At 42.6% G+C, this 23440-nt stretch overlaps 1 protein-coding gene across 1 annotated transcript in view; it reads left to right on the top strand.

The window, feature by feature from the left end:
* The window catches only part of smc3 (structural maintenance of chromosomes 3), a gene marked incomplete at its 5' end in the record, with an annotated part of 38266 nt that overhangs the window by 5443 nt on the left and 9383 nt on the right, over nucleotides 1-23440 (top strand). The window contains 17 exon segments of the mRNA XM_080759088.1: nucleotides 83-162; nucleotides 281-359; nucleotides 1770-1887; nucleotides 2788-2963; nucleotides 3297-3377; nucleotides 4497-4622; nucleotides 4625-4666; nucleotides 6539-6642; nucleotides 8467-8566; nucleotides 9804-9964; nucleotides 12031-12172; nucleotides 12475-12625; nucleotides 13702-13845; nucleotides 18226-18377; nucleotides 20426-20584; nucleotides 22477-22584; nucleotides 23009-23117. Of these exon segments, the coding sequence (XP_080615214.1) occupies nucleotides 83-162; nucleotides 281-359; nucleotides 1770-1887; nucleotides 2788-2963; nucleotides 3297-3377; nucleotides 4497-4622; nucleotides 4625-4666; nucleotides 6539-6642; nucleotides 8467-8566; nucleotides 9804-9964; nucleotides 12031-12172; nucleotides 12475-12625; nucleotides 13702-13845; nucleotides 18226-18377; nucleotides 20426-20584; nucleotides 22477-22584; nucleotides 23009-23117 (2032 nt within the window).

The raw sequence follows: 23440 nt of genomic DNA, 5'->3' as shown, positions 1-23440 counted from the left end.
CCATAATCACCGTTATTTGAGTCTGACATAACCATCCAGCTCTGTGTTTCCCGTTGACACGTGGTAAATGCCTCCCCCTCAGATCGACAAAGAGGAGGTGTCCCTCCGCCGTGTAATTGGGGCCAAGAAGGACCAGTATTTCTTAGACAAAAAGATGGTGACGTAAGTACGGTAACTGCTGTCAGCCAGCTGCCCATCTGTCCATTGCAGGAAAACCATCAATGTTGTGAATGCATGTTTGTTTACATCTGTGGTTTCATCTGCTTTTCTTTCGTAACAGTAAGAATGATGTCATGAATCTGTTGGAAAGTGCAGGCTTCTCTCGCAGTAACCCGTACTACATTGTTAAACAGGGAAAGGTGAGTGTGTGTGTGTGCGCCTTTTTACTACCAGTCTGTTGTATTACTCATGACATTAAATAATTCCCTCTAGTCCGTTTAATAAAGTTTATATAAACTGAACATAATAACAGTTTTATTTTAGTGTGGTGTGCATTGTCACAAACTCACAATAGATTGGGTGATGTTGTAATCCTTATTTGATACATTGTGTGTGTTGTCTGACTTTATTTATGGCATTGTGGACTGCGGATGAAAATGAGCAACTGCTATATCCGGTGTATTTACGTCCATGTGACGTCCATTTAAGGCTTGGGCAATATACCGATATTACCGTTTGCCGCAATATTTTAAATCAATATCGGTAATATCGCACAGACGCGCACAAACATACATTACTGTATGTGTGTGTCTGTGTGATGAATTTACGAGTATTTCATTTTAAACAACTATAATTTGCCTAATAACTTAGTGTCCGTGCATTGACTGGCACTGACACTGAATTACGGCGACGAGGAGACAGCAGCATTGTCGCTGTGGATTTATTTATTTCCCAAATGGTCTAAAAATTAGTTATTTAGCATACTTTTACCAATGAATTAGCCTATACACAGACAACGACTGATTAGCCTATTTTGGACGATATGGGTCTTTTCTCGAGTCAGTGTGTAGGCTACTGTGTAGTCTCACTATAGTCTGTGTAGATTACCCGGCGGTGTTGGGCACTGTACTGTAGGCATATAATACCTGGCTAGGTGAAAACAAAAGAAACCCGATTAGCATTTGAGTACTTTTAACACCTAAATAGTTTGCGACTGTGACAGAGTCACAGAGGGTCAATAATTCCCAGAAAATCTGTAATGTAAATATAAAATGTCCACGAAAATCTTCATGGGGGCTAAAAGGGGCTATTTAATTCTTCATGGGGGCTGTAGCCCCATAGCCCCCACAGAGTCGACGTCGTTGGCGCCGGTGAGAGTAACAAGTCCTAGCAAGTTGGTTCGTAAAAAAACATCTGGAAATACTGCTGTTTGGCAGCATTTCGGGTTCCAGCCAAATGAAAAAGGCTGATTATTGATAATACCGATTATCGCGATATTATTCACGGCATCAATACCGATATAAAAAAATCAATATCGCCCAAGCCTACGTCCATTAATATGCATTGTCCTGTCCAAATAATCAAATAAAGTAAATCCGGTCCGGGCACCTAGGCTGGTAATCGAGCCTGACAGCGTGTCGCGGGTTCGAGTCCCGATCCCGACGACCTTTTCTGTGTTAACCCCCCATCTCTCTCCCCATTTCCTGTCACACTACTGTCTACCTATCAATAAAAGCATAAAATAACCCAAAGTGTGTTGCGAACTTGGCATAATAGGGAAGTAGGGATCAAGTGACATGGATGGATTTTGATCTCTTGTTTTATTGCAGATCAACCAAATGGCAACAGCTCCTGATTCTCAGCGTCTGAAACTGTTGCGAGAAGTGGCAGGGACCAGGGTGTACGACGAACGCAAAGAGGAAAGCATTTCCCTCATGAAGGAGACCGGTAACAGACATCTTTTAAACAGCATATTTGACCAGCTTAGACGTAATGAATTCTGTTGATGACACATTTGTTTTGAATTCACATCTTGCTTACCGTGGTACTGTATGTACACACTTGGTACCCTAATTTCTTCCCCTCCGCACCATATCTCTTTGCTGAAAATAACCAATATACAAAGTCAGCCCAGAACTAAAGGTACATGTGGTAAAAGTACATCCACTTGTTACCAACATCAGTACGTCTATTTAAACCCATTAAAACCGGGAAAGCATCTGTGCTGTTTTAGATTTGAGCTATAGCAACATATTGTTTTCAGAAAACTCTTTAGGATCTAGAACAGTGATTCTCAAAAAATAGCAGACGTACAAGCTCACAGCACGTCACTTCTTGCCGTGCTAGAGCTGCTATTTCAAAAAAATCTTGAAAGTGCTTGAATTGTTTTTTAACAAGCATCTCTAACACGAGTCCCTGGCACAAAACATTTTCAGATGGGCAAATACATATCATTTTGAGGGTGCTTGGCACAAAATAATTTAAGAACTAGATTTAGGAAGGAATTAGTAGAATCAGCCTCAAGCTGCAGTCTTAATCATGCCAACTATTTAGTGGACAGCATACTAATTAACCCATTCTGAACGGGAATCCATTTTGGTGTTAGCATCATGTTATGCTTTAGCTATTGAAAAATAGCAGATCTACAAGCTCGTAGCGCGCCACCGAGTGGCGCGCTACGAGCTTGTAGGTCTGCTATTTTTGAAAAATCGAAGAACGACTGACATTTTTAGAATCTGATCTCAGGTCAGAATGGGTTAATCAGACCAGTGTGTGTCCAGTGGAAACCTCGTATGAATCTGATCTCAGGTCAGAATGGGTTAAAACAAAACAATGTGTCCTGTCCAGAGGGTAAACGAGAGAAGATCGACGAGCTGCTCAAGTACATCGAGGAGCGTCTGCACACCCTGCAGGACGAGAAGGAGGAGCTGGCTCAGTACCAGAAGTGGGACAAGATGAGGAGGGCGCTGGAGTACACCATCTACAACCAGGAGCTGAACCAGACCCGTGCCAAACTGGACGAGGTAATGAAGTGCAAAGAACCTTTCCTTGATCCGGGGGAGTTAAAACCAGATTTAGGAAATGTCGCTAATGAACTGGCTGTTCACACATTTGATAATCTGCTTCTGTAAATTGTGAAATGAAATGGTGCCCACCACCACGTTAATTAATACCATTTGTTTTTGCATTCCAAAATATCCTCGGGCGGTATGACTCTACAGCTTTGCTTTTTGAGCGGTACTTCCATATAGACAAACTGTGAAGACAGTGGAGCCGCATGAAAGAAGACTACTAAAATTAATGTTACACAGTATGACCGTAAGACTGCAGTGCTTTTAATTTCTGTTGTTTTTCAGTTGTCTTCAAAGAGAGAGACCTGTGGAGACAAATCCAGACAGCTGCGTGATGCTCAGCAGGATGCCAGGGACAAAGTTGAGGTAAGAGAGTCAATGAACTACGATCCAGGATGTTCAAACCTTTTGACACCACATGGGGGCTGGAAAGGGGGCTTTGGGCCAAAAATGTGTTATGACAAATCATCAAAGCCACCGTTAATTTATTAACTCAGATGTAATCCTGCCAAAATATGTAAGTAAGTAAATATGGATGGGATTGGGTGTAAATATTATTTTTGGGGGGACAGCTGTCCTGGTATTGAGTTCAATGAGAAAAGGAAAAAGTTGTCTTAAAAGAGATATACAGTAAGCACTGAGAAAATCGTAACATGCCACAATTCTCGAGAGTTCTTGGAAGAAAAAGTATGTCTTGTAAAGTTGTGTGTATAATGTTGCACCCTACATGATGGTGTAATTTGATAGCCTGTGTCGTCCTCCAGAGCAGGGGTTCTCAACTGTGGGCCGCGACCCCTGGAGGGGTCCCCAAATTATATTTTTTTGCAACTGAATGGCTAGAAAATGGAAAATTGAGAGTTTACAATAGTACACTACAAGTACACACAGTGCATGCATAAACTTTCCTTAATGATTATATCTGGTTTCAGTATTCATATATGATATATTATCTCTATTACTAAGGTTATTTTTGCAGTCAGTTTGTATTGGACTATCGACGTAGATAGCATTTGATACAGACTTATAGCATGTTATGTAAACAGCATAAGTGCATTGTATGTAGTCATAGCACGTCATAGTACATAATGTATATCATAGTAGTATAGATGTATAGCTTATATGTATAGTTTCATTATAGATATTCCACTGTTACTTTCTTAGCTTACGCATGTTTCATGATAAATGTTTTTATGTGATGTATTCCCATGCTTTTTGTTCTTGCTTAATGTAAGTCGCTCTGGATTAAGAGCGTCTGCTAAATGCCTAAATTGTAATTGGGTGTGGGGAGGGGAGGGGGGGGGGGGGGGGGGGGTGCGACATGGCCAAAGCATTTCTGGGGGTCCCCAGCCAAAAAACGTGGAGAACCCCTGCTCCAGAGTACTATGGGCTATATTGTCATTTGGACCCTTGTTGTAATTAGACTAATGTTTACCTCATCCCTGCTTCAGCATAGCTATGGTCTTAGGCCTATGCCCCGGTTTGCAGGAGACGGAGCGTGTCGTGCGAGAGATGATGAAATGTAAGATCTCGGCCATGAAGGAGGAGAGGGAACAACTTGGGGCGGAGCGACAGGAGCAGATCAAACAGCGGACCAAGCTGGAGCTGAAGGCTATAAGGACCTGCAGGATGAGCTGGCAGGCAGCAGTGAACAGAGGGTACGGAAGCCTCCCGTCTGCGTCACTCGGCACAGATGACGCCGCACAAACAGTACAGTACAGTCTCCATCTCTGCCCTGCTACACTTCCCTCATACATCTACGCTATATGTAGAGCTGTCTATTTCTTACTTCTCCGGTGTCATTGGTTTAAATTGTAGTGTGTCATCAGAGTTGTTTAAATTGCATTGTGTGTCATCAGAGTTGTATAAGCAATCTGGCTATAATGCTGAATCTGGCCTCCTTTTTGCTACCCTGTGTAGAAACCTTGTTTTCTTCTATTCCTTTAAAATATGTACTGTTCATCTCTGATTTCTCTTTACATCTTCTTGTTTGTTCTTCACCTTCATAAGGTTTTTGCTCTTCTTCACCATCCTCTCTTGTTTGCTTTCCTCGGTCTACTCTACACCTTCTGTTAGCATTTTCACTCCACTGTCATTGTGTTACAGAGAGAAAGTAGTATAACAGTATAATAATTCCACTTTGAGAGAACATTTGAAATTGAAAATAATTAAACTTTCATATAATTTGAAATTTCCCCCTTCAGCAAATGGTCAGTCAGTCCTATTATTTAATCGTTTGTTATTAATTTGGATCATCAAACCAAAAACGCAGTAGTGCTGCATAAAATAATATGAAATTACACAGATTCTTGCTAGCCATCTCCTTTATATATGTTTGTCTGGGCATGAGTTCAAAGGTACAGAGCTGGCACGGGCCACCGGCCGTATGGCTGTGTCACGTGTGAGAGAGGCTACAGTGAAGTAGCTAATGGTACATTATGCCTAGTTGGCCCAGCCCATGTGTGAACTCATGGGTCCCAGGAAGGCAGCATGACACACAGGCAGGCTGCTAGGTTGCTTGGATTAGGCCCACCTGGCCAAGGCTGTCTAATGTTGGCTAGGTTTCCTCAACACAGTGAGGAAGGGAGGCACCACAGTGTCATTATTAGCCCTTAATGCTGCTGGTTTCCATCTGATATGATGGACTCATCTCAGGGCAAAATTGGAATTGGCTCTTGGCTCTTGGTGTGGGCATTACACACACGTGCAAATCTGAAATCGATGGTCTAAAGATCATTCTGATCTTGTGCTGTATATTATGCATTCAATTCAATCTTTATTTCAGTCTCTGATAAACACTGCATTGTTCTGGGATTCTGTCCAGGAGAAAGACATTATGTATCACCAGATCACTTGTTTACACCAAACCCTTCTTGTAGGACAAAAATGTCAGGGGTCGTAGAAGGCATGGCTGCTGCTCGTACAATTACTGCAGTTGAAGAGCTTATGTTAAGTATAACATGTCCATGGCAAACATCAGTATCTACTTGTGTACCTTTTTACAATTACTAGACCGGTGCCCGGCTGTAGACCACTGAGTCGGTAACGAATCATGGAAGTTGGAGATCCAGCTAGATAGATAATGTGTACACTTGAACAGTTGCAGCCTTGAGAGTGAGACGCATAAATGTATAATACAGTTATGCTAACGATATAGAGCGCCAAAGTCCTGACGTCATTTGCTCATCCCCTGGTTCTGCCTGGTTCACGGAAGTCATTTCTCCATGGAGAATAACATGGGGTCATCTTAAAATCGTTTCATATAAGCATTGTGGTCCAAAAATAATATAATATAATATAATATATAATAAAATATTATAATTTGCGCCCTTTACCGATTTTGACATCAGAATTCGGTGCTCTATTGTAAATTATATAGTGTTAAAGATGTAAGATCAAAGCCTGACCTTTTTTGTAAACTTTATTTTTGACATTTTCTTCCGTTATTACATTTTTACAGTACATTACATTACATGTATGTAAGATCAAAGCCTGACTTGGATTTGCCTGCCAATGCTTTGCTTCTGTAGAAACTCGATCAAGATCTCAACGAAGTCGAGACTCGCGTTGAGGAGCTCGACAAGAAATACTACGACGTGAAGAACAAAAAAGACGAGTTGCAAAGTGAAAGAAAGTAAGAGATACTTCTCTTCCCCCATCTCTTTGAAACGCCATCTTCCTCCTAATCTCATGACTTACACACTTCCCTTTGATTAACACAAGTCACCACTCACTGTAGCGTCACTCCGTTCAGATGAGTCAACGCTGCACTTGGCATTAACCCATTCTGACCTGAGATCAGATTCATACGAGGTTTCCACTGGGACACACACTGGTCTGATTAACCCATTCTGACCTGAGATCAGATTCTAAAAATGTCAGTCGTTCTTCGATTTTTCAAAAATAGCAGACCTACAAGCTCGTAGCGCGCCACTCGGTGGCGCGCTATGAGCTTGTAGATCTGCTATTTTTCAATAGCTAAAGCATAACATGATGCTAACACCGAAATGGGTTCCCGTTCAGAATGGGTTAAGCTGGAAGGTTAAATTGAACACCCCCTTAGACCTAAATGCTGTTTCTGCCTGCCAACCTTGTTTCCCATATTGGAGCATTGTCTCTTGAATGTCATCTTGCCTTTTCGATCCCTTTAAACCAGCGGTGCCCACACTTTTTTGACTTGAGGTCTACTTTTAAAATTGCCAGCTCAAGGTGATCTACCAACCAAAACAATATTATCCCATTGCTTAAAATACTCAAAATAAATAACATTAATAAGGCATTAGGACTGTTTCAAAGTCAATTCTATTTATTTACCACCTTTATTTAGTTAAAGTTACTCTTTGCCTTTTTAATCCCTTTAATAAAGTGCACTGTTTAAAGTTTAAACAGTGCACTTTATTTATATCACCATAGAAGGATATCTCCGTTACATAAAAGGTTCTTTGAGGGGTGTGTGTGATTTGGTAGCGCTTCAGTATCATACATAACGTTGGAAGTTATTTCTGTTCTTTTATTTCCTTATACCAGGCTACTGAAGTGCAGAAATACTCCTACTCCTACGCACTACCAATTTAAAGTAGATAAAATGTTAAAGCCCTCATTTCAGCTGCTCTTTTCCGTCAGTTTTAATATTGTGCTGGTGAAACGTTGAGGCTTAGTGGGCTCCGGTACTTAGTTACATGTCTGAGTGCAGCCTGATATCCTCCGGGAATGTCATTTAGGCTTTTCTAAAGACCCAGCTCATAAATAAAGATGACCTGCAGGCTGCAGGTCTTTTAACACCAAAAGCACTACGGTATATACGTTTTATATTAACCCATTTTGGGTCGGGAACCCCTTTTGGTGTTGGCATTACGTTATGCTTTAGCTATTGAAAAATAGCAGATCTACAAGCTCATAGCGCGCCACCGAGTGGCGCGCTACGAGCTCGTAGGTCTGCTATTTCTTTTAAATCGGAAAATCTTCGGAAAACTGTCAGGATGTGGGAGACATTTTTAGAATCTGATCTCAGGTCAAAATGGGTTAATTTTGTACATTTATAATGCATCCTATAACGCTACTCCAGTCAATTTCTAATAAAGTAAAGAATGGTGGGTTTTGTTCTATTCCTTTCAGATCACCTCAGAATTCCTAATTCCTGTTCATGTGGACATGGTTGTGTGTGTGTGTGTGTGTGTGTGTGTGTGTGTGTATGTCGGAGCTTGGTGTGATATAACCCATTTTGGGCGGGAACCCCTTTTTGTGTTTTAAACATTATGTTATAATTTAGCTATTGAAAAATAGCAGATCTACAAGCTCATAGCGCGCCACCGAGTGGCGCACTACGAGCTTGTAGGTCTGCTATTTTTGAAAAATCGTGAAAATATTTATTAAGGATTTAGAAGATTCTTTTTAATTTTTTTGAGGTCAGGCCTAAATGGGATAAACAGTGTGTGATTGGCTCTGTCTGTCCGCCCAGCTACCTGTGGCGTGAGGAGAACGCAGAGCAGCAGGCCCTGGTGGCCAAACGGGAGGACCTGGAGAAGAAACAGCAGCTCCTCAGAGCTGCCACTGGCAAGGTCTGTGTCTTGGTGCACGATCGCATAACGTAACCACAGGAGTCCCAGTCCCACAATGCGTTCACAGTACAAACTCCAGTCACATAAGATAAGACGTCACTTACCGGGTAAATAATCCCAATAAATTATCATGCCGCAGATGCACACACACATAGACATTATCTTTGTCACATAAGACGACAGAAGCCAATGGCTTGGTGAGTATGTCATACCACACTTGCTGGTAAAGGAACCAGGGTTATATAATAGCAGTTTGACTGCAAATGATGTATTAGTTATTTTAGTGCCGACAATTACGTTTGAATGCTTTTCCTCCTAGTTCCAGGATATACAAATTGGTCCTTTTAAACTGACGTTTGGTTCCATTGTTCATACAGTGGTAGAAGATGGTAAAATCATCATTTCATCAAATCGCCATTCATCCACTTCATTGTACAGTAGTCACAAATGTATTAATAATATATGACTCACTATCCTCTGATTCCAAGTGCCACTCATTGCCTCCAGTTACCAATCAAATACCAGTCTGTCAAGATGAAAGGATTCTGTTCAAAGTACTCTGGGCATTGATGTCTTTTTCCACTCTATTGCTTCTTACATCATGACTCATATTCTCTCCAGTTCCTTTCTCTACTCCATTTAGTCCATTAACGCCCTGAGTGGCATAAATGGCGGTCTCCGTCATATCAAACAGTTACGCTCAGCGCTCAGGACGGCGATTAATCACAGGACGGAACATTAATGATATCATTACCGAGCACACCGCTCGTGGTCCCCCTCCATTTTAGTGGATGAGAGGAAAGATCTTCAAAGTTGAATAACTCTTGATTTAAATCAATCCGTCCAATTCTAACCAAAGATTATGTTTTTTGACGACCCGTCGCGGTCCCGTTGCTTGTCGTGTTAGAAGTAATCATACTTCCCGTTCCTCGATCGCCTCGGGGGTGTTTTGGCTACATCTAGCTACTTCAGCTACTTCAGCTCCAAGATGGCGCCTTGTGCACCTTGAAATGGGGCCCTGAAGAAACAAATCGCTGGGCGTCCTGATTTAATGGTTACAAATACCTCTGGGCGTTCTAGGTTGTTTTTAATAGAAATTCTTACATTCTACATAACTTCAGTCAGAGGTTTTTTCTTTTAATTATTTCTAACCTTTGAAATTATATTGAGGGATTTAAAAACATCAAAGGACATAAAGGAAGTGGAACATTGTTTATTATCTTCATTATCTCTTCAGGCTATTCTGAATGGTATTGACAGCATCAGCAAGGTTCTGGAGCATTTTCACCGGAAGGGAATCAACCAGCATGTCATAAATGGATACAACGACATTGTCATGAACAACCTTGAGTGTGAGCCTGCTTTTTACACCTGCGTGGAGGTGACTGCTGGTACTAGGTAAGGTCTTTAAAAGGCTCAATGCTCTACTGCAGAGGTTCCCAACCACTGGTACGCGGACCGGTGAAGGTACGCGGGACTTGTCCCACTGGTACGCAAGAAGGGAATCCCCAAGTTTTCCCGACCATGCGTCACCAGGATTTTCCAAACAGCGGTGAAAAGTCGTCTCAGTCGAATGAAGATGCCGCAAGGATTTATCTGCGGCGCGAGACTGACTGTGGTTTGTAAACAGCTGTGTGTACAAGTTACAACATCTGTGTTACTTCCGTGTTGCATGGCATAACAGTGACATCACTGTGGAATCCTTGGTATCTTTACCGTTCACGAGTATAGCGTAACAACAACAAGTCCATAAAAAGCCAATTTTAATTACTTCCTTTGAACAAAAACGTGATGCGTGTCGTGTCGAGTGTCACATGAATATAAATGAAGCTTGATTTCATTAACCTGTTTGATTCCCATAGCTTTTTAATCTCATTCAAGATGACATCCAGACAGTGTATTGAAATGAATCGGCACGCTATAGTATGTATCTGAAAACATTATAGCTTAGAAATAAGCCACATGGCAGCAAACTGGTACAGCTGGCCGACTGTCTGACTTGTAAATAAACAAACTCCATGCGTCACGTGTGTAGCAGAGCTCCCGTCCCATCGCCTGAAGGGCTCTGATTGGTTCAGAAACGTACAGCCTTCAGTTTCAGGCTCAAACTTCAAAATAAAATGACCGAAATAGCCATTGCACCAGGTCTTTAAGTAAAGTCTTGCACAAGTCATTTCTGAAAAAGACATAGGCCTAACCTTTTTTTAATCATACTATCCTTGTTGATATAACATTGGCCATTTAGTCAATGATATTACATGTTGTATGTATAGCAGCGTGTAGGCTACTTGAGGCCAGTCAACTGTCTTTCGTGTTGTGGTATGATGATGCGTGACTGCGACACAACCCCACCACCCCCCCCACCCAAAACCATGCCGGTCCACGAATGTTTTCTGAACGGTCAGCCGGTCCGTGGTAATGGGTTGGGAACGCCTGCTCTACTGCACAAAACAGACTTTCTATTCTGCCACTATTCTGTAGTGGCTACTAAGAAAGATACTGAATGCTACGGCACTAGATGTGTATTCGGCACCATCTTAGTTTACATGTTTAATGCAGCCTTAGTCTCTACTGAGAATGCCTTAGTCTCTACTGAGAATGTGGCTGATGTCAAGTGCTCCGCATACTTGACATCCTCAGTCATGGGTCAAGTGATACAGTCATTGGTGTTTTGTCACCTTTATTATTGTCCTGTTGTATGGTCAGCGGCGACTCAAGCAGACCTGAACAAACTACAACTTGTTCAGAACCGAGCTGCTAGACTGGCACTTCATTGTTCTACTCGCACAAATATTGAATATATGCATAAACGCCTGTCCTGGTTATCTGTCAAAAACAAACTACATTGCAGTGTACTCATGTTTGTTAGAAACACAATTTCTAATCAAACACCAGATTACTTTTTCAAACAGTTATTAAAATCAAGTGACAGACATAATCATAACACCAGAATTGCAAGCCTCGGTCATTTATCACTCCCTGCTCCAAAAACGAACCTCCTTAAACAAACAGTTATGTATCGATCAATATCATTTTGGAACATGTTACCACCTCACATTAACATAACACAACATAAATTATCTTTCAAATATGCTTTAAAGGAACACTTGCTACAGCTTGCTACAGTTGCTACAGTAACCCTGGGAAAATAATAATTCAAATGTATAATGTGTTGAAAGTGATGTTTTGCTATGTTTCTTTGCTTTTTATTTCTCCTATGTTTATTTTATTTTATTTCTTTAATTTTACTATGTTTTATTTTGAGTTAGTTTTTGTAAACAATTGTAAGTATTGCCTATGTTAAATGTATGTCTGTGTCGGACCCCAGGAAGACTAGCTTTTGTCAAGGCAAAAGCTAATGGGGATCCTAATAAACTAAACTAAACTAAACTTTTCCATCCATGTCCTTCTGGTCTTTCCCTTCTTTGGTGTGCCCTCTTCTCTTTCCTCCATCCTCCTCCCAGGCTGTTCTACCATATCGTAGAGACGGACGAGGTGAGCACCAAGATCCTCATGGAGTTTAACAAGATGAACCTGCCTGGAGAGGTCACCTTCCTGCCCCTCAGCAAGCTGGACGTCAGGGGCACGGCCTACCCAGAGACCAACGTATGTACAGTATGGGCCCATTGCTTCTCTTTTACAAAGTCATGAGCGGGAAATGGAGGGCAATTATTCTATGGATTACTTTCCCTATTCAATCGAGAATCAAGTTATTTCTTCTGTTATTAACAAATCTATGCAAAGCTGTTTGCTGCAAATGTACACCTATTCTCGCCAAATGTTGTCCTATTATGACGTATTACGTACAGAATAAGGGTTACTAAAGGTTCGTGTGGTTAATAAGAGATGCTTATGGTCTTGCTAGCCTGGTGCCTCATGCACATACAAACCTCCCTTTGTCCTTTTAGGATGCCATTCCTATGATCAGCAAGCTGCACTACAGTGTACAGTTTGACAAGGCCTTCAAGCATGTGTTTGGGAAGACCCTGATCTGCCGCAGCATGGAGGTTTCCACACAGCTAGCCAGAGCCTTCGCTATGGACTGTATCACTCTAGAGGGTATGTTGGTCCTTAGATGAGATTAGATAGACTTTGTTATCCCCGAAGGGAAATTGAGGCGTTACAGCAGCATAATGTGATAAAAAAACATTTCACAGTGCCACGCCAGACTTTACGATCCTTCATTGCCATTCCCAGTTCCTGCTTACTGATGCATGTGTCCCTATAGCAATGACATCAGGGGAACGACACTTTTCTACCTTTTGTTCTGCTTTGAGGCAGGATTCCAGAGAAGAAGGGAAGATATAACCTCATTGGTCATAAAACCAAATAATATACCAGATAGAAACACAACAGACAAATATGGACATACCTTTATTTGTTTATTTAGATGGGGCAATGCATATTAATTAATGGACATTACATAAATGCAATGCAATGTAAATACACCGGATTTAGCAAAAATGCTATACATAATCACACAAGACCAGGGCTGACACAGGACCATGCATTGAGGGACAGAGTTCTGACAGTATGCATTATACAGTACAGTCTGATGTACGTCAAATATGCAACAAATGCTGTGTGAGTGTGGCCACAGGACGTTGCGTGACAAAAATAATCGATGTACAAGCTAACAATACATTATTGGCTTGTAGTTCTTTTTGTCACGTGACAGCTTTGCTGGAGTCTGTCTTGGTGCATTGATGGCACACTGGTGTGAGAGCCCCCATTATTGCACCGTATCATTGCTATAGCCCTGGAAATGGGGTGAAATACTTTGGAAAAGTTTTGAAATTTAATTGTTAAAAATATATATTGACATTTTGGATGATCTATTCTAGCAAAACCCATTCAAGACGGAAACCCCTTTTGGTGTTTTACCCCTTCAGGACGCGAACCCCTTTTGGGGTTCTTGTTGCTATGTACACTATATTAGCAACATAACATTTTGTAATTTTTGAATTAATATTTGAACATTTTCAGAAAACTGTTTGCCCCATGCAGGTGACCAGGTGAAAACTGTTTGCCCCATGCAGGTGACCAGGTGAAAACTGTTTGCCCCATGCAGGTGACCAGGTGAAAACTGTTTGCCCCATGCAGGTGACCAGGTGAAAACTGTTTGCCCCATGCAGGTGACCAGGTGAGCCACCGTGGCGCTCTGACAGGAGGCTACTACGACACCAGGAAGTCTCGCCTGGAGCTCCAGAAGGACATGAGGAAGGCAGAGGAGGAGCTGGAGGCCAAGCTGAACGAGAACCTGCGCAGAAACATAGAACATATCCTTTATTTGTTTGATTAGCGCCGTCAGAGCGCCAGCCATAAACATTTTGCCACCCACGTGCATGTATTTAACTGAATCCGTTACCTTGTAAATGACGCATACTGAGCTATACACAGGGTTTACTTGTGGTTTAATATTTCGCTTGCAGGAATTTCTTGTGAAATCCTGTATGGTTGGTAAGAAAGTAGGTAGTAGGGGGGGGGGGGGCACGGTGGCACAGTTGGTAGCGCTGTCGCCTCACAGCTAGAAGCCCCTGGGTTCGTATCCGCTGGGGACAGAATCACATCACATTACAAGTAACATGGGTGAAATTCTTGTTTGTGCACCGGTACATACATGACTGATCTACATGTTACAATATGTACAGTATGCATATAAAAATAAATAATAGTGATGTAGCCTACGTGTATATATATAAAGTAGTCTCTACTAAAAGGAGACCAATTCAGTTCAGTCTGTGCAGTGTCACCAGACCTAGTTCTTGTTCAGCAGTCTTAATTGTTGACAAGTAGAAACTGTTCAAGAGTCTGGAGGTGCTGCTCTTGATGCTCATGTAACGTTTGCCCAGCCGTGGGCGTTGGGGGCGTGTTCTCTCCTCCACGTCATCAGTGCTATTTGCATGTTCTCCCCCGTGTCCCCTTATGCCTTATGGTACGCCTTATGGTACGCTCTCAAAATACATGCAGTAATCCTGGTCTCTATACTGCCTGATGGAGGTGAAAGGAACTGGTTGAAATAACGTGTTCCTTCCACGCGATACGTCCAACCGGGCAAACCCCCCCCCTGTTAGGTGAAAGGAAGCGTCTTCTCATGTATACAAGGAAGCATGAGGTCAGTCCATTGCTCTCCCCAGGTTGGCACGATTACATTAGATTGACAGTTTACAGTACAACTGTCAGCATGAGCTGCTTTGCATGTCAGATATAGACACTATATTATGTCATACACTTTGAGGACTGTAGTGTCAAAAAACGCTGTTGGAATTGAAATACTCCGTTTTGATCGCACAATGCTTTGTACAACCACAGCTGAACTAACTTCAGGTATAACATTAAGCACAGGAAATCTACCGTCCTTTTTCTGTGGCCACAATTCGGCAAAAACAAGACAATCTACAAGCTCAATGATTAGTTGTTGTCTTTAACCCATTCTGACCTGAGATCAGATTCATACGAGGTTTCCACTGGACACACACTGGTCTGATTTACCCATTCTGACCTGAGATCAGATTCGAAAAATGTCAGTCGTTCTTCGATTTTTCAATAAATAGCAGACCTACAAGCTCGTAGCGCGCCACTCGGTGGCGCGCTATGAGCTTGTAGATCTGCTATTTTTAAATAGCTAAAGCATAACATGATGCTAACACCAAAACGGGTTCCCGTTCAGAATGGGTTAAACGTCTCTTTAGCGAAGTCTGAAGCGGTTGTCAACACAGTACCAGGCATTACTCATTCTCTGGCGCTGGGCGTTTACTAGGCACAGTTGTTTTCTACTAAATGCGTCATGCGGCGGTCTCAAAAGCTTCACTAAATTGCTATCTGATTCTGACCACCATCTTCCATCTTTGTTTGACGTCACATTATGATTGACGTCACATTTAACCCATTCTGACCGGGAACCCGTTTTGGTGTTGGCATCATGTTATGCTTTAGCTATTGAAAAATAGCAGATCTACAAGCTCGTAGCGCGCCACCGAGTGGCGCGCTATGAGCTTGTAGGTCTGCTATTTTTGAAAAATCGAAGAACGACTGACATTTTTTAAAATCTGATCTCAGGTCAGAATGGGTTAATCAGACCAGTGTGTGTCCAATGGAAAACCTCGTATGAATCTGATCTCAGGTCAGAATGGGTTAAGGTATCGGGAGTCGGATGCAAATGTCAGTTGAATACCTATTACCTAACAGCACCAAAGAAAGGGAATAATATCAATCTGCTTAGTGATGTGACTTTCATGTGTAAAGTAGGAGATTGAACGAGTTGTATATGGATACAGTGACATTGTGACATTTAACAAACATATTGGTATGGTATGTTCTTAATCTCATATGCCTTTTTAAGAGCTGAAGAAAAATCCATAGCACTAGTGCATGCACACCCATTTTAATTTCACAATCCACTCCTGTATATGCAATACTGCAGTGTATATTTATATTCTGTGTATTACATGATTGTTTCAGAGGGCTTAAACAGTGTTGCCTGGCCTATATTACACTGTGGTGACTGACACAGGCAGTCTGGCTTTTGTTCATGTGGATTAAGGATTTTAATCCGTTCAGGTTATGTAGCTACCTCAACCGCCGCGGGCCAACATGGGCTGAGGTGGAGTGGGTCTTTTCAGGCCAAGGATGATTAGAATGTTGGGTTGCAAAGGCCAGAGTCGTGACTCACTTATGTTGGAGTTGGAGAGACAGAGGGATCAGAGGGGATTTGCATGCATGCAGTTCACTTCCGTACTGGTCTGCTTATCAGCATGTTTGTGCTGCTGTGCACCTGTTTATATGTAGCAGCTTACGCACAAATAACCTTTTGTGTGTTGGTCAGCAGGTACGTCATGCCTGGCTGTAGTGTGTGCGTGTGCGTGTGCGTGCGTGCGCGCGCGCGTGTGTGTGTGTGTATGGGTGTGCGTGGGTGGGGGACGGCTTACTCAGTGCATGACATGATGACAGCCCTTGACTTCTGCAGAGGTGAGGCAGAGCACAGATCAATTATTTAAAAGCACGCTGCTGTTCATGATCCACCGCTGCCCTTTAGATAAGCACAGGATTACAGTGGTGTACCTCGTACACCAATCCCTGCTATTCCCAGCTGCCATCTTAAAGCTGATTTATGCAACTGCAAGTGTGGCAGACTTTGCCAGACTATGGCAACAATTTCCAAAAATACATGGTACTGAAAATAATAGTAACAAGTAAATTACTAAGTGCAAAAGAAAGGGCATCAATTCACTGACATTGATACATGCGTATAGCTACATCATTTCACAATTTCCCTGGGTTACTGAGGCAGGATAGGAATCTATTATGCCATAAAAACAAAATGTAAAAAAAAATACAGAATATAGGAATTGCAGAATATAAATGGATTCATAAATTAGCAACTGAATATACACAATCAACATACTTTATGCAAAATGACCAAAGTATATACTAATGGCAGTATTTACGCTACACTTTGTGTGGTGAACTGTAGCTAGATATCCAAAAGGCCAGTTTGTGCAAAGAAACAGATTGTCAAAAGAAATACCGGTTGTGATGATCTGCTAATTTGGGGTTAGTGTGGTCCTTGTTCAGAGCTGAGGGAGTCTCTGTGGTGGCTTTGTGGCAGCGTAGCCGTAGGTGTTTGTCTGTGGTGGCCCTGTGGCAGCGTAGCCGTAGGTGTTTGTGGGGGTCCTTCATAATCCTAGCTCTGCTCGAGCACCTTGGCTCCTGCAGGGAGTGAAGTACCCGTGTGCGCTCGGCTGACCGCACCACACACTACACTACAGTGCTCTCTGGTCCGGAGAGGAGCTCATACCAGACGGTGATATCCCCGTCGGAATGCTCTGTGTAGTCGCAACAAAGGATTTCAGGATGTTCTTGTTCTTTTCCTCAGCCCTAAGCTGTCTGAGGTGACGGTGGTCTCAGGTTCCACCGGGCCTTCTGTGTGTATCACGTTTTTAGTTATATTTCCCTTTGGCCTTTTATTTTCAATTTCAGTTTTGACTGAAATCTCCCTTTAAGAAAATCATATTGTAACTGTAACTTTGTATCTCCATATTTAATCTTATGTGGTGTTTTTATACTTAGTCATATGACAGTGTCGCGCAAAAGTAGCTCACGTGTTGAATCACGACGCATCGTGAGCTTGTAAGATTTCCGAGGATCAATAAACCTGTCTTTTAGATTAGCCTAATGCAGTGTGTGCATCTCACTGTAATCCTCTGTTCTGAAGTCAATCATGAGGAGAGAGGCTGCCCTGGGATCCACAATCACATTACTGATGCCTTTTGGTGGCCACACCCCATAGGAAAAATCCAATCAGACTCCCTGTGTCTTTGTAAAGGAGTGGGATTGAGATGTTACAAATATTCATGCCCCCACATAGGCCTGTCACAATTATTAGATAATCGCCTGATCACAATTATTGTCGTTAATCGTTTCCATCATGTATAAAAAAACAACAACCTGATGAAATCATTATTTCCACATTGTCCACACTCTTAAACACTTTGAACCTGGAGCACATATTTTGTGCATTTAGGGCAAACCATATATAATTTTTCAATATGTTCAATTAATCAGCAGCTAAAATGTCATGTTCATAATCTTGTGCTCTACCACACACACACACACACACACACCTTGCCCTGTTGTGCTTCCTTAACACCGGGCTGCACGCATCAACAATGAGATCGACCAGCTGATGAACCAGATGCAGCAGATTGAGACGCAGCAGAGGAAGTTCAAAGCTTCCAGAGACGGCATCCTGTCAGAGATGAAGATGCTCAAAGAGAAGAGGCAGCAGTCTGAGAAGACATACATGCCAAAGGTACAGTCTGAGAAGACATACATGCCAAAGGTACAGTCTGAGAAGACATACATGCCAAAGGTACAGTCTGAGAAGACATACATGCCAAAGGTACAGTCTGAGAAGACATACATGCCAAAGGTACAGTCTGAGAAGACATACATGCCAAAGGTACAGTCTGAGAAGACATACATGCCAAAGGTACAGTCTGAGAAGACATACATGCCAAAGGTACAGTCTGAGAAGACATACATGCCAAAGGTACAGTCTGAGAAGACATACATGCCAAAGGTACAGTCTGAGAAGACATACATGCCAAAGGTACAGTCTGAGAAGACATACATGCCAAAGGTACAGTCTGAGAAGACATACATGCCAAAGGTACAGTCTGAGAAGACATACATGCCAAAGGTACTGTCTCAGAAGACATACATGCCAAAGGTACAGTCTGAGAAGACATACATGCCAAAGGTACAGTCTGAGAAGACATACATGCCAAAGGTACAGTCTGAGAAGACATACATGCCAAAGTTACAGTCTGAGAAGACATACATGCCAAAGGTACAGTCTCAGAAGACATAAATGCCAAAGGTACAGTCTGAGAAGACATACATGCCAAAGGTACATACAGTCTGAGAAGACATACATGCCAAAGGTACAGTCTGAGAAGACATACATGCCAAAGGTACAGTCTGAGAAGACATACATGCCAAAGGTACAGTCTCAGAAGACATACATGCCAAAGGTACAGTCTGAGAAGACATACATGCCAAAGGTACAGTCTGAGAAGACATACATGCCAAAGGTACAGTCTGAGAAGACATACATGCCAAAGGTACAGTCTCAGAAGACATACATGCCAAAGGTACAGTCTGAGAAGACATACATGCCAAAGGTACAGTCTGAGAAGACATACATGCTAAAGGTACAGTCTGAGAAGACATACATGCCAAAGGTACAGTCTGAGAAGACATACATGCCAAAGGTACAGTCTGAGAAGACATACATGCCAAAGGTACAGTCTCAGAAGACATACATGCCAAAGGTACAGTCTGAGAAGACATACATGCCAAAGGTACAGTCTCAGAAGACATACATGCCAAAGGTACAGTCTGAGAAGACATACATGCCAAAGGTACAGTCTGAGAAGACATACATGCCAAAGGTACAGTCTCAGAAGACATACATGCCAAAGGTACAGTCTCAGAAGACGTACATGCCAAAGGTACAGTCTCAGAAGACGTACATGCCAAAGGTACAGTCTGAGAAGACATACATGCCAAAGGTACAGTCTGAGAAGACATACATGCCAAAGGTACAGTCTCAGAAGACATACATGCCAAAGGTACAGTCTGAGAAGACATACATGCCAAAGGTACAGTCTGAGAAGACATACATGCCAAAGGTACAGTCTCAGAAGACATACATGCCAAAGGTGATGATTCAAGTTTCTTTATTAGGAAAAGACCCCTTGAGATGGACCATCTCGTTTTCGAGGGGCTCCCAACACAGATACATGTCACAATCATTATTGTACATGTAAACAGTAAAACAAAACAAATTACATACAACTAACATGGACAGGACAAAACACTTAAACATTGCAAACCTTGAAAACCTTACAACCTCATTACGGCATTGAATCCAATAATATACTGTAACACATTATGAAAATACTATACAGTGAGTGCAAAAAAATAAATAAAAATAATAATGATAATAGTAATACAAAATTAAAATAATGAAATAAAGGAATAAACATGAAAAAACAGCGAATTAAATAATGAAAACATAACATCGACAGATGTAGCAGCAAAATGGTTACTCTTAACCAGACTATGCTTGTTAATACTGAAGTGGAACAGCTGTTTTTGTTTAATTCTGTGTGTGATTATGGAGAAACATTTTGAAGAATGGCCAACAAATTATCACCCTTTATACTTAGAGAAAATAGCTGATATAAGTAAGTATATAAGTTCACAATAACTTTGTGTTCGCACCCAGAATAGGGGAACTATAGGGTTCACAAGTTTGTAATAATGTCTTACCTGATGTCTCTGTCCTCCTAGCAACGTAGTCTTCAGAGCCTAGAGGCCAGCCTGCATGCTATGGAGTCCACCCGGGAGTCATTGAAGGCTGAGTTGGGGACAGACCTGCTGTCTCAGCTCAGCCTGGAGGACCAGAGGCGCGTTGATGACCTCAATGATGAGACTCGTCAGCTCCAGCAGGTATGACCAGGGAGGGCACCTGTCCTGCGCTCATTGTGAAAAGTTCTGTGTAAATGGGACATGTAAGGTTGAGAATATTTGTTTTCTCATGCTGTCAAACCGTGCTATTATTATTATTGGGTATGTGCAGTAGCAGGATTAAAATAAATAATAATACAAAACGTGGAAAGAAAGGATTGCAGGGGCCTGGAGGGAACTAATGCAAGTGTCACAGGCTGGATATATTAACACCGTCCAGGTGTTGTTTAAAGGACAGTGTTCTGTCGAGCTTCACTCCAAGGTATGTCTGGGAGGACTGGGACTGGGACTGTAGCCGGACATCGTCAACCATGATGTTAATTTCACGGGTTGCTTCCCTGTTGTCGAGGTGGAGCGTTGTTGCTACAGTCTTCTCGACGCTGAGCTTGAGGCGCCCTCTACTGCTTCCCAGGATGGTTTGCTGAGGAGGATCGCCAGTCTGCGTAGCCGTACTTCCTTGATGTTGTTGGGGGTATAGGTCGTGGATGTAGAATGTTAAATAACATCGGTGCCAGCACTGAGCCCTGCGGGACGCCGTTCCTGAGCCTTCTCGCCCTGCTGCTTTGACCGTTGCTGGTGTGGAGCCGAAAACTGCGGTTGCTCAGCATCTCCATAATGAAGCTCACCATGTGCTTGTCTGGGATGGACTCCAGAAGCTTCATGTGTCGCCTGCGCAGCCAGACAGTGTCTGCGCAGCCAGACAGTGTCGTAGGCAGCTGTGAGGTCCAAGAAGACGGCACCAGCCTTCTCTCCAGCCTGGAAGCTGTCTTCTATGTCGTGACACAGAAGGGTCACCTGTCTGTTGTCGACATACCGCTTCGGAAGCCAGCTTGTTCTTTGGGGAGCTAGGGGTCGATCACTGGGGTGAGGCGCGCCAGGATGAGGCGTTCCAGCAGCTTGAAGGGTAAGCACAGGAGGGAGATGGGCCGGTATCCCTTCGAGTCATCACTCGGCTTGTTTGGCTTCGGCAGGGCGATCACCTTGGCACGGTGCCAGATCTTCGGCAGCTTTAAGCATCGGAGGCATGCAGAGAGGAAGGAACGGAGCCAGTCAGTTGCCTTCCTGCCTTGGTGTTTCATGTACTCCGGGTGTATGTCGTCTACCAGTCTTAAGACTTAAGTCTTTTATGGCCAGATCAATTTCTTGCTTAGTGAAGTTGATGGATAGGTTGGAATCGCACCCTGGGGCCCTGAGCAGCTCGTGGACTCTTGCTGATGTTGTTCGAGTGAAGTCCTTGTCTGCGTTGGGGAAGTGGCCGTTGCTCAGCAGGGCTGGCATGCACAATAAGAATTGCAGTTGTCATGTTTTTTCAGTTTGTACCCTTTTAGTAATGTTTATGTGCTCTTTGATGGAAATTCACATTCTTGCTAAATCCGATGTATATGCACGGCATTGTGTGTGTGGTGTTCGTTCCAAATAAACGTTTAAATAAACGGTGCCCTACTCCCGCCTACTCCATCTCTGTGCTTTTATGACAAATCTTCTCATTTGGAGTTTCTTGTTTTGGATTTAATGATATTCATTCGTTCTGACACCTTCTTGGCTGCAAGAGCCCACATAGTGTACAGTAAAGGTTGTGTCAGCAGTGTGAGTGTAAGCTGTGTAATCTGGTTTGTTATGGTAATAGAGAGAATGGGTTTGCCAGACATGGGTCAAAACTCAAAAGGACTTGGTCTTGCTATGTCTTTAATCTGCATTGACCAGGTCAGTGGTAAGATAACTTAGGTTAGTGCAAGTTAATAGAACCGTACTGCATTTTATTTACTCTAAACTGTATTGTGTGTGTGTGTGTGTGTGTGTGTGTGTGTGTGTGTGTGTGTGTGTGTGTGTGTGTGTGTGTGTGTGTGTGTGTGTGTGTCTCTCTCTCTCCACAGGACAACAGGCAGCTTTTGAATGAGAGGATTAAGATGGAAGGCATCATGACCAGGGTGGAAACGTACCTCAATGAGAACCTACAGAAACGCCTGGACCAGGTTGAAGCGGTACGCAACGACTCGTATATCAACGTGACCATTGTTCACTTACTGAGTGTCATTTCAGTCATTTTGTTATGTTTTAACCCATTCTGACCTGAGATCAGATTCATACGAGGTTTTCCACTGGACACACACTGGTCTGATCAACCCATTCTGACCTGAGATCAGATTCTAAAAATGTCAGTCGTTCTTCGATTTTTCAAAAATAGCAGACCTACAAGCTCGTAGCGCGCCACTCGGTGGCGCGCTATGAGCTTGTAGATCTGCTATTTTTCAATAGCTAAAGCATAACATGATGCTAACACCAAAATGCATTCCCGTTCAGAATGGGTTAAAAACTATTCTTGTCTACATACAATTGGTTGAAATGGTGTCACAACTATAATGCTAAAGATTTAGTTGTTTAGATTTAGATTTTTCCTCTGTGCAGGAGTTAAATGAGCTGCGAGAGACAGAGGGATGCACGGTGCTCACAGCCACCACCTCTGAGTTGGACGGCATCAACAAACGTGTCAAAGACACGTTGGCGCGCTCTGAAGGTAGGTGTACCCACTTCCAATTTGTTTCTCAAAATCTGATCTTTAGGACTGACTGTCCCTCAGTCGTTATTTGCAAGTGATCAAATCGTATTTGTGTATTCAGACATCGTCGACCTGTCTGTATTGTTTGCTATTAGGCGTGAGTAATGCTGAGTTTGATTTATTTTTTATCGATTTGAGTTGGGGATTCAAACGCAAATGCATATCAAACTGGAGGTTTGACTCGAGCACAATGCAGTTTTCAGAAAGGACCATTCTGTTTTAAAATAGAAACCATTTGAGTGGTTATTTATTCTCACTCTTGACTTGTTCCAGATCTATTC

The sequence above is a fragment of the Protomyctophum bolini genome, assembly GCF_963924005.1.
Source record: "Protomyctophum bolini genome assembly, chromosome: 3".
NCBI lineage: Eukaryota > Metazoa > Chordata > Actinopteri > Myctophiformes > Myctophidae > Protomyctophum > Protomyctophum bolini.
This window is presented reverse-complemented; position numbering and strand designations above follow the sequence as displayed.